The 11707-nt window shown below is 40.5% G+C and overlaps 2 protein-coding genes across 5 annotated transcripts; one reads left to right on the forward strand and one right to left on the reverse strand.

Annotated features, from left to right (window-relative positions):
- Positions 1-1096: 1096 nt before the first annotated feature.
- On the reverse strand, positions 1097-5723 carry HAUS2 (HAUS augmin like complex subunit 2). Its single transcript, XM_053945816.1, has 6 exons — positions 5436-5723; positions 5170-5262; positions 3454-3523; positions 2531-2663; positions 1780-1888; positions 1097-1642 (listed from the first exon to the last, which is right to left on the reverse strand). Exons 1-6 carry the CDS (start codon positions 5721-5723, stop codon positions 1493-1495), a joined length of 843 nt encoding a protein of 280 aa, XP_053801791.1. The 3' UTR covers positions 1097-1492.
- A 55-nt stretch (positions 5724-5778) lies between these two features.
- On the forward strand, positions 5779-11416 carry LRRC57 (leucine rich repeat containing 57). Of its 4 annotated transcripts, none has more exons than XM_053945807.1 (6): positions 5779-5859; positions 6554-6725; positions 7857-7992; positions 9014-9282; positions 9732-9917; positions 10479-11416. In XM_053945807.1, the coding sequence occupies exons 2-6, from the start codon at positions 6642-6644 to the stop codon at positions 10518-10520; spliced, it is 717 nt and encodes a 238-aa protein (XP_053801782.1). In that variant the 5' UTR covers positions 5779-5859; positions 6554-6641; the 3' UTR covers positions 10521-11416. The 4 variants fall into 4 exon arrangements, with proteins under 4 accessions (XP_053801782.1, XP_053801784.1, XP_053801783.1 ...); XM_053945809.1 differs by lacking the exon at positions 5779-5859 and adding an exon at positions 5982-6150; XM_053945808.1 differs by lacking the exon at positions 5779-5859 and adding an exon at positions 6303-6419.
- The last annotated feature ends 291 nt before the right edge of the window (positions 11417-11707 follow it).

The raw sequence follows: 11707 nt of genomic DNA on the forward strand, positions 1-11707 counted from the left end.
GAGTCCAACCTGTGATCACCTATTATCCTGTTTTCTCCCATGTCACAGAATGTGCAAAGCATTTTCACTAAAAATGTCAGGTGCTCTGCAGTTGTGTGGAAGACCTTCATTTCCACATCTGAAAGAACAGTGATATATGACTTAGGACTCAAATCCTGTAATGATGTATAGCAAGTGTTTACACAAAGACCCCATTAATGCTTGTGGGACTCGAACACCAGTTTATATTCTTAGATTATACCTAGTGACATTCTGCATAACCTAATTAAAAATGTTTCTATCCTCTTAACTTTTCTCAGCAGCAGCAGAGGAACATCAGCTATAGCTTACACAGTATGCTAGAGAATTGTTAAATTGGATGTCTTGCATTCACACTCTGCAGAATGGTTACAAAGATTAAAATGAGATTCTCACAGAAGTTCAAATATAAAATAGACCAAATACAAGTAAGTCATAATAGAGCTTTAAGTTTATATGCAATAATCAGATAAACTTGTGAACTTTGTGGTACTGAGCCACCCAGTGGTTACTTTGAGAAAGAAAAATGCTCTTTCAGAAACAGAAATCAACAGCTGGATGTTCACATAACAAATGATACAATGGTAGAAAGGAATACATCTGCACCACTTCAGTCTGCTCAGCATCCTGAATACAAAACTGGGCAACCTTCAAAGACAACCAACTATCCTGGATTATAGATGTCCTGCCAGTGACATTCTACCAGCCTATCTCTTCATGAGGGTTACAAACTGGGACAATCAATGGTTTTGATAAACTGTCAATCTTACTCATGCAACAAGAGTTTTATTCTAAGTGGGACACTGAAAATCAGGCCAGCAACAGAAAAAAGAGGATCTGAAGAATATATTTATCACTACCATTGAAGCATGGTTTGCAAATCAGTAGACGTGCCATATATTAGCAAGTCCATTTCCTGCTTTCCCACAAGACCACATCAGTCATAATAAAATGTAATTCAAAACTAATTAAATTTCTTGACTGGAACTCTTATAGAAGCATAAGCTTGGACCAAAGACTTTGCTCTGTAATTTTAATTATTGGATTTTATAATAAAACCAAAAGAAAGAAACTGAGCTTTTGAAATCTAGTGCTTTTACTAACGTTTTATGGCAACATACAAAATACAGTGTTTTATCAAGATGCTTACAAAAATGAATAAAGATACTATAGCAAGTGCAAAAGAAAAATTGAAACAATTTTCCATTGAGGATACAGGCTCCAAGGGACTCCTATTCAACTATTTCAGACAGGAACTCTTTAACAGGTTTCTCAGTGCCTGGTCTTCCTATGAGCTACCCTTCATTGCCCTTTTTTTAGTAAATAGTTGGAGAACTGTTACTTAATAACAGAACTAACTATAACTACCTACGAAGTCTCTGTTGGATTAAAAGAGACCAATATTGCAGTTTTCACAGAAGACCCTAGGAATGTATTTCTTTGAGTAGTCATTCTAATTGAGGAAAAGGATTTGTTAGGTTAAGGATAAGCCAAAATCCAAGTCAGCGGTATTGCATACATTGTTAGAATACACTTCCTTTTGCAGTTCTTCCCATTTCAGTATTTGCTCTGTCAGCTCCTCCAATTCTATCATGAGCACCTCTGTTTTTGACAAAGTAGTATCCTGAAACAGAAAAAGGGTGGATTTAGTCTCTATACATCCTGTCAGTCTGTCAGGACATAGAAGTAACCTAAACAACCAAACAGCACTGCATTTTTCATGCTGGAGAAGACAGCTGGCTCAATTCTTTTACAACTCACCATATTGTTCATCATATGTGGTATCTGAGGGATGCTTCTCAAAGACTGCAAATGGCTTTCAAGCTTCTCAATGAAAGTTACAGCCTCAGTCAACAACTGTACTACACACCTGTAACCAAAAATGAGCTCAAAAGTTGTGCTAAACAACAAGAATTTAATACTTATAAGTTCTTTTTCATTGCCCTGCTTTTCTTAGTCCCCTTTTACAGCTTTATGCAAGTTCCTAAACATCTAATTAATTTTTCTGCAATTACACTTCTTGTATGACTCTTAGGGCAGGAATTAGAGAAGTGAACTCCTTCAGTATCTGGGCTAGATTTTTAGACTGTAAGAAGAAGGACTATACTTTTAAAACATGCACTATGCATGTCTGGGAATCAGTCACGTTTCGTTCCAAGCAAGCAACAGTGGAATGAAGACACCCAGTGCTAAAGTAACAACTCCTGCTTGGGAGAAGCATAACAAATCTAGCATGTACCACATTTGTTTAAAACAATACATCACAACTTGTTCTGTAGACTTCTAAAGACAAGACCAATAACCGAAGTAAATATTCATATAATATGTATCACTACCTTTCTATGAATTTATCAATGAGTAAACTACCAGTTTTTAGCTGAGGTTTTGCTACCATTTTTAATGTCTATTTTTATCAGTGGAAAATTATTGAAAACATAAGATTTTTACTGTCTGTTAGTTCTAATTAATTTGGTCTCCTGCAAACACGAAAAATTATTTTCTGTGCACCTACTTGTGATAGGTAGCCTCAATAGGCAGGCTCTCTTGACATCTGTGTTTGATCATCCTCTTTCTGAGATCCCTCTTCTCTTTCAGTATGGTTTCCAGGTGTCTGTTCATATCTTGCAAAATCTCGCACTTTTTCCCTATAAAATAAAATTGCAAAGTTGAACCTATTGTCCTGCTAAAACAAGAGCAAAATTCCTCCTGAAGACAGAGAGGAAAATACTGACCTATTGCAGTGGACAGCTTACTTTGAAGCGACATTAATCAGAATGGCTTTTGTGGGAGCATACATGATTTAGTATCAGCATGCACTCCAAGTCACAACACCTACTTTTTAGAGATAGATATGATTGGTTTACATTATCTATAGTTTTAAGTAAATTTCATCTCTGTGAGATGAAATCAACTATACCATAGCACTGAAGTATCACAGCAGATTTCACTGGTCTAGCACAACAGTAGCAAGCTAGAATGTTTTTAAGCACACACAAAATCATACAGAGTGTGCAAAAATAAAGAAATCTATGCACATACTCCCCAGTTGTTAAATTAAAAATGTAGTAAGTCTGGGGGAATAGAGATGCAACAGAAATACACTGAGTTTCTGGCAAAGAAGCAGAGTAGCACATGCAGGTCAATGGTTACTGATGATCTCAGAACTGATGATGCACTGACCCTGGGGAGCTGACCACACCTCCTACACAGTTTTGGAGAATGAGTTACACACGGACCTTCTATGAGACAGCAGAGAGTGCAAGCTTAAATAATATGGAAACATGCTTTAGGTGTTAATAAAACACCTACCACCTCTAACAAGTTATTCAGGGATAACTGCTGCAATAACTTCTAGAAGTGTCATGTACTCAGATGAAACATTAATCTGCTGCTAATTTAAGACTCTTGGTGTTTCTATGGTACAACTGCACTTACCTAAGTAAAAATGGTGAGTAATGTCTGCTGTCTCATTCTCCAACTGCATCATTTCAGTTTTCAGTTTTATCTACAACAGCAATAACATCAAATGAAAAAGCATTTTTTAACATGCTTATCCAAACACTGCTGACTCTCCTGGGGTGGAGGAGGAAGTAAAAACGGAGAAAGTGACAGCACAGGGAGAGCATGTGCGTGAAAGAGGGCGAGCATTTAGCACAAGAACATATTGCCCCGCTCTCTGGAGAATTTCTACTACTAGGTGGGACTTTTTTGGTCAATAAGACCAAAGACTGCTTAAAAAGACCAATCTAAATAATTTGGAGATTTGTGCTGGAAAAGACAGATCCTGCAATTCATCCCTAAACCACAGAACTTATGATAGAATGGTTTGGGTTGAAAGGGCCCTAAAAATCATCTAGTTCCAAGCCCCTGCCAATGGGCAGGGTTATCACCCACTAGACCAAGTTGCTCAGAGCCCTCTAACCTGGCTCTGAACACTTTCAGGGATGGGGCATTCACAGCTTCTCTAGGCAACCTGTCCCAGTGTCCCACCACCCTCGTAGTAAAGAATTTTTCCTAAAATTGAATCTAATCTAATCTCTTTTATTTTAGTTTAAACCCATTCCCCCTTGTCCTAGCATTTTCTGCTTGTGGAAAAAGTCACTCTCCCTCTTTTCTTAAGCCCCCTTTAAGTACCAGACGGCTGCTGAACAATCCCTGCTCTCTGAGTCTGTTTTTGTAGGAGGGGTGTTCCAGCCCTTGGATCATCTTCATGGCTCTCCTCTGAACTGCTCCAACAGGTTCACTTCTTTCCTGTCCTGAGGATCCCAGACCTGGATACAGCACTCCAGGTGGGGTCTCACAAGGGCAGAAGAGAAGAATCCTCTCCCTGGCCCTGTTGGCCACACTGCTTTTGATGCAGCCCAGGATGTGGTTGGCTTTCTGGGCTGTGACTGCACATTGCTGGGTCAGGTCCAGCTTTTCATCCACAAGAAACCCCAAGTACTTCTCCACAGTGCTGCTCCCAATGAGTTCATCTCCCAGCCTGTACTTATGTCTGGGATTGCCCTGACCCATGTGCAGGACCCCACACTTAGTTTTGTTGAGCCTCATGAAGTTCTTGTGAGCCTACTTCTCAAGCTTGCTCAGTCCCTGCGGATGGCATCCCACCCTTCTGCTATGTCTGGTGCTCTTCTCCTGCCAATTCCTTAATCACTGAATAGTCTACTTTTCAAACCCATGTCTCTCCTACTTACATCTCTTACAAAGCAGTTTCATAGTCTGTGTAGTGTCTAACCCAACATTACAGAATACAAGGCAACAGCTGATTAAAGCAGTACAAAATGTCTGAGGTTACTGCCGGCTAACCAACAAAATTGCCTATAGAGACACGTTTTTGTGTACTGAAGTCAACTACAAATTCTTCTTTATTGTTCAGTTTCTTGAAAAAATTTCAGGTAACACTTTAGTCAAAGGTGCAGCCTACTGAATCCTTCTATTTACACCTTAAAATTTTGTTTCACAGTTTTGTTTTCTTTATGACAACCCAGTCCACTGGGGAAAAAATGCCAACTGTTAAACAGCTGAACTGTCAACAAACTCCTCAAAACATGAAACAACACGGCACGTGGCACTCTGATATTTCATCGGGGCCCTGTATTACCTCCAGGTATTGAAGTGTTGAGTGTACACTGACAGTAGTAAAGGCTGTACCTCATTGATCTCGGCTTCCATGTTTACCATTTCTTCCATCTCTGAGAATTTTGCAAAGCATGGCGCTCTTCTGCAAGTTAAATCCAAGGTCTCCTTCGAAAGTAAGACAACAGGAAAAATGCAATCAGCAGCATGAACGTACCGGGCAAATGCTCCATAATGGCTTGTAGTAGTTTAAAGTTGTTGCTCTCCCGCGCTGCGCAGTACGGCCCAATTCACGAGAACAACGCTACTCCGCGGCGCTGTCCCGCAGTCCCGGGCGGTACCTGGCTCACGGCGCCCGCCGCCACGCACCGCTCCAGCAGCGCGGCCACCGCCGAGCGCTCCCCGGGCTGCCAGGGCCAGGGCGCGCCGCCGCCCTGCTCCTCATCGCTCTCCCCGCTGAGGCACGAGCTGCACTCCAGATCCACCTCGGCATCGCCATCCAGCTCGGAATCGGAGTAGAGCTCGGCCTTGCCCGCCCCGCGGAGCCCGGGCATGGGGCTGGTCCTGGCCGCCGCCACGGGCGGGATCCCGGTGTTCCGCAGGGACAGGGAGTGCCTGGGGGCCGCCATGGCGGGCGTGGCAGGAACGGCGCTGACACGCGTCCGGTTCCGGGCGGGCGCTGCGGGAGCGGCGGTTCTGCAAGGGCGGAGCGCGGGGGACGGGAGGGGCTCCGCCGCGGAGCGTCTGCCGGCGGCGCCGGGACAGGTTGGTTGTGCCGGGCCGGGCCGGGCCGGGCCCGGCGGCCCCCGGCGCTGTGGGGGTCGGGGCCGGAGCAGCAGGGCGGGGTTGGGGCGGGGGGACCGCGGCCTGCTGCGGGTCAGGGCTGGCCTCGCCCCTTGCCAGGGGGCCCGCGGCGGCGGGGAGAGCATCTCCTGTCGCGGCTGCTTACGTGCTGTCCCCCGGGCTTCATTCCCCACCGCCCGGCTGCAAACCCGGCATTAATCCCGGGCCTGTGACCCGTGCGCCCTGGGATTAAACCCCGCTGGGGTTACGGAGGTGGGTGTCGTTTGTTCGCTAATAGGCACGGCAGAGGAGTCCGTTCTCTAAATAGAGTAAAGGTCTCAAAAAACCCAAATAAAACAGTGTCGGCAGGCCAGCGCTGGTAGATGCCACAGAAATCACAGCTGGTCTCCGTGGAGAATCTCCTTACGCTGCGGGGCCTCGAAAGAGGGAAAATACAGAAATGTGCAGTTTTCTCACTTAGTTTTAACTGTGCTTGTTGCATAGTTTCAGTAAGGAAGACGTCTTAATTTAGGTAAACCTAGGTAAACCTTTAGACTTCTAGGTTTTAGTTATGAGGGAGATGAAAACACAGCAGTGAAATGGTTCATTGTGTCAGAGTGCTTGTAGTGTTGGGGACAGTGCACATAAAATGACTTTTTAATTTGCTTTATTGCAGAGACTTTGGATTGCAGTTCTCTAGCACAGAGTAAAAACGGGCTGACACCATCACTTGAACTCCGTGTGCTTGACAGAGAACTGTTACGATGGGAAATAGTGCACTAAAAGCCCACCTGGAGACAGCACAGAAAACTGGTGTGTTTCAGCTAACAGGAAAGGGACTTACTGAGGTAATGTACTGGGAGGGGAAACATGGCTGTTTGTGTGTATGACTGATACTTTTGGAGAGAAATTCCCAGTTGTTGTAATGCACTTGCATACATGTATTTCTTATAAGCGGTCATGAAAAATATTTCAAGTTGGTTTTTTTTTTCCCATTTTTGCTTGCCTTGTCTTCTGATTGAAGATTTATCTGTCAGGGCACTTGTATGAGCCTATGCTTTACAGTGCAAATATGTTCAAGAAATACCAGTTATGATGTTGTGCTTTTAGGAAATGGCTTTAAACTTGAGGGGGAAAATACAAATTTTATAACCATATTGTAACTTAGAAAGATATTCCGCAATTTGTCACATTTAGGTGACACTTATGCTGTATTTAGTTGTAACCATATGAATAGTCTGTACAGGCTGTTCATTGGGCTGGCAGCAAGCATCCTGAAAGTTTATTATATTGGAAATTATCTTAACTTAGACTCAACTGCAGAAAAAAACCCCAGAATGTCCCGGAGCCAAAAATAACTCCTTATTACAGTAACTTTCCAAGCCTTTTCTAACATACCTTCTTCCACTGTCCCACCTCCTCTCTTCACTTTTTCTCTGTCAAGCCAAAGGAGGATCAAAACCACTGGCTTATTCACCAGGACTCCTTGATGGTGGTTGTCAGATTTTCATTTTATTCACCTGAGTGCCAAGACTCGGTACCAAAGTGGTACAGCATGTAAATAAGAATAATGAAAATGGTATACATAATTATTTAAAAAGGAAAGCAGGAGAAAAATTTTCACATCATACTCTGCTAAAATATAGAGTTATTAACTGGCTATAGAGTATTTAAAGTGATAGGCATGTCTAAGAGGAGCAGGTAAGAGGATGAAAATGTAATATTTTAAATTTTATTTATGTGGATGAAAAACTACTGCTTATTGCTGTTTTCTTTATAACCCTTTTCCCCTCCCCAGATGAAAAAAATAGTTTTAAAAATACGTGTTAAATAAATTTGCTAATCACACTGTGGTGATTGGACATTGTGATACATATGACAGTATGTAACAGTGAGACAATTAAAATTTTAACTGTACAACTTGGAACATTCAAATTTGTATCAACTTTTTAAATGCTGTATCTTTTTCCCCCCAATAGTTTCCTGAAGATCTCCAGAAGCTAACAAGCAACTTAAGGACAATAGATTTGTCGAACAACAAAATAGAGCTCTTGCCACCTCTCATTGGAAAATTTTCCTTTTTGAAGAGCCTTGCTCTAAACAACAACAAACTGAGTATGCCTGCTAATTAATATCTCCACTGATTTTTAAAATAATAACTAATTTTCTCTATCAAAAACTAAATTTAATTATTTAACTCTCACAAGATGTAAATGGGGAGTTTAGTCACCTAAACTGAAATCTTTGGAATTCATGTACAGGATAAAAACCTCTAAATCATAAGTTCTACAAAACTAGTTGTTGCCACTTAGTGTATTATCTATTTTACAATGACACATAAGTACTTAAACCTATAGAGGTTTTGTGCTGTCACTTAACCTGACATGAGTGTTTAACAGTGCCAGATGGTTTAGTACTTGCCTAGAGAACAGGTAATGAAGATGACATGTAGATAGTGTTGCTGGCCATTCAGCTGTTGTTACTGTTTCTGTTAAACAAGCATCCATCATTCTGGAAAAACCACAATGAAGAAACTAGGGGTTTTATGCATTAATTATGTATTATCTGCCTTTTTGAAAAAACAAAGATAATTTACAAACCTGATTGACTCTATAGTGCGGCTCAGGAGTGTTAGAGGTTATACACATGTGTAGGTGTAAAGAGGGACAAATGGATGCCAGCAGATCTTACCTGGTGATGTTTTTGTGCTGGTATGACACAGCATGAATTATCTCCTAACTTATAGAAGTAAGTTGAGTAATACCTTTAAAGGGCAAAGGTGAAACTGTGAATTTTGTGGTATTTCAAGTGTCATAGAAGATGCTGGCAGAAAGTTAGTAAGGACTACTGACAGGTCAAAATCTTCTGAACAATGATACCAGACTGTGATTTGAAGGTCTGCCTTGTCTGCAGATTATTTTAATACATTTATGGATGATGGTTAAAAAGCACGTGTTGTCTGTGGGCTTAAGTTTCTGTGCAGGGATCTGTGTCTTCACTGGAAATTGGGGAGGAATTCAGTAGTGAGAAATTACTTAATATAGCACTGTTCTCTCTGCAGAAGCTTATTTTAATTGAATGAATATGAATGTTTACTGCTTTTTAGCTCATACGTTTTTCTGTCATTTTTCTCTAGCTGCTTTACCTGAGGAGTTGTGCAAACTGAAAAAACTGGAAACACTACACTTGAATGGCAATCACTTGAGGCAGCTACCGGCTGCATTTGGACAACTTTCAGCTCTCAAAACCCTGAGCCTTTCTGGAAACCAGCTTCGGACTGTGCCTACACAACTCTCTGGTCTTCGCCATTTGGATGTGGTAGATCTTTCAAAAAACCAGATCCAAAATGTCCCTGACACTGTGGGAGAGCTGCAGGCTATCGAACTCAATTTGAATCAGAATCAGGTCTGGTAACTGACATGTTGTGGGAATGTAAATTTAGGACTTAGTATACAGCCATAGGAACATAAGATGAGACCATCAAAACGTTATAGTTAAAAGACATCTCCTGGACACAACGCAAATGAGGAATCATAACTAGATTTTCTGTACCAATACATCCAACTTCCTGATTTGGTGAACAAAAAAATCCTGAATTTAGTCATGCAGAAAATTGTTTGAACAGTTCTTGAGTAGGAATGTGATAAAGAGATGTGTAGGGTGCTTGTTATCGTGAAATAAAAAAAAAGTTAGTTTGATTTTTGATAATTTGTTACTTATGCATTGCTTTTAAATACTTCCTATTAATGTAGTTTATATTTACAATATGGTAGGTGTTCTGTGTAAGTTGGAAACAGATCACTTAATCATTGATCACTACCATTTTAATCCCATTTCTCTTTTCATTTCCACAGATTTCCCAGATCTCAGTGCAGATCTCCCACTGTCCACGCCTCAAAGTCTTGCGTCTAGAAGAAAATTGTCTAGAACTCAGCATGCTGCCTCAGAGTATCCTCAGTGATTCCCAGATCTCACTGCTTGCAGTAGAAGGCAACCTCTTTGAAATCAAGAAACTCAGAGAACTGGAAGGTTATGATAAGGTTTGTTTTGTTTTGTGTTTTGTTCCTTGTCTTTATTTAAGAAACTCCTGGTGAAGTCCTTAGTCAGAATACTAAGCATTTATGCTGGTGAATAAAAGCATCAAATAGTCTGTTGGTGGTGTTATTGCTACTGGATTCATAACTAACCTCTGAAAATATCTCCAGGAGTTCTTCAAAGATAACTTCCTTGTAGGATTCAGGGTCAGTGTTCTTTCATCAGCATCTTTTGAAGGGTAGCTAATTATGACAAGCGTGTTTTCACTTTGATGCAACAAAAATAAGGGATGCTTTGAATGATACAGCATTCGTTAAGTATTTAATATTAGTTCATCCTTAACACTAGAGATCTGACTATTAATCTGAATTGCAGCAAAGGCCAGAAAGGTTTTAGGGGTATCTTTGTTTGAAATTAAAGCTCTAATAGCTATGCCTGGCATATAAAAATGTGCTTTAGATACAGAATGTTTTTAAGTCTGAGAGCAGAAGCTCAGCTGCTTTTAGTAGTAATGAATCCTCTATTAATTTCTGAAAAAATAATAGATTTTTTTGTTTTCTTTGTAGTACATGGAACGATTTACAGCTACAAAGAAGAAGTTTGCATGATCACTGTTCTGACCCTTATATTACTAGTAAGAAGACTTAGACTAGAAGCATCTGCTTCACTGACTTGAACCAAGACTGATGAAGGAAATGATCAGAGTACTCATCTTCTAGTAGTCTGAAACAGCCTGTTAAGACCACATTGAATAAACTTGAACTAGAGAATATAGGTATTGAACTGATGAACCTGCCCAGGGGCCAGTTTTGATTTTTGTGCCACAATAGCTTTTAACACAGAACATGTTCTCCTTTGTCAGGGCTTGTTCTTTCACAGAGAAAGGGAACAAGCATTTCAAAGTTGCCAGTTCCCTTTTGTCAGGAAGCTGGCTGTTGATTTGTAAGAGGATTATTTCTTCTGGAAACATTTTTCCATGATAGCACATGGAAGTTCTACCACCAAAGCACTGTAGGTCTTGCAGTAAACACTGTTCTGCAGAGAACTTTTACAAATAAGGTTTTAGTTTATAACCTGTCTAAGTTGTTTTTTTCCTTAATGAAGCACAAATAGTTGTGGTTAAATTAAATGTTTTATTAACAGCTTCCAGTAAAGAAATTGTGGTTTGAGCATCCTTAGTTTATATTTTACTTTACAGGTTTTCTTTTCCAATAAGCAAGAATTGCACTACAGTCCACTTTTGCTTGAGCTGTATCAAATAAAAATTAGGTTCATCTTCAGTGTATTCAGGAAAAATGTATATTGCTAGAAAATATATCCTTGCACTGACTCCCTGTGTACAGAGCAATGCTGAAGGCTTTAGTCGTCAGCCCACTGCTGCTGCCTTATTACCAAAAGCACCTAGAAAGAACTAAAAATGTATGCAATTATGTAACTTATACTGAAAAGGAAAATGTACTTGTATATTTTAGTAAATTATTTTCAAAAAATCAGTTCAAATTTATTTGGTGTAACTGTTGTCATTTTATTTAGTAGTACTAAGATGTCACTGAAAGCCCTCACTTAGCTACCTGAGTCTGTCAGTTGGTAACAGCTACTCTTCAACATTACACCCATAATTATGATTAGCAGTAAGTGGTTCTTTTATGAGATGCTCAGAGAGGTATTTATTTCCCTGACCCTGTTGCCATTTTATTTCAATTCTTACATAGTAATACCTAGAAGAAGAGTGTTTTAGGGGACATCAGCTGCTTTTTCAAAGGATGGATGCAATTCATTATTTAACAGGGAACCA

This window comes from Vidua chalybeata, chromosome 6 (assembly GCF_026979565.1).
Source record: "Vidua chalybeata isolate OUT-0048 chromosome 6, bVidCha1 merged haplotype, whole genome shotgun sequence".
Lineage (NCBI taxonomy): Eukaryota > Metazoa > Chordata > Aves > Passeriformes > Viduidae > Vidua > Vidua chalybeata.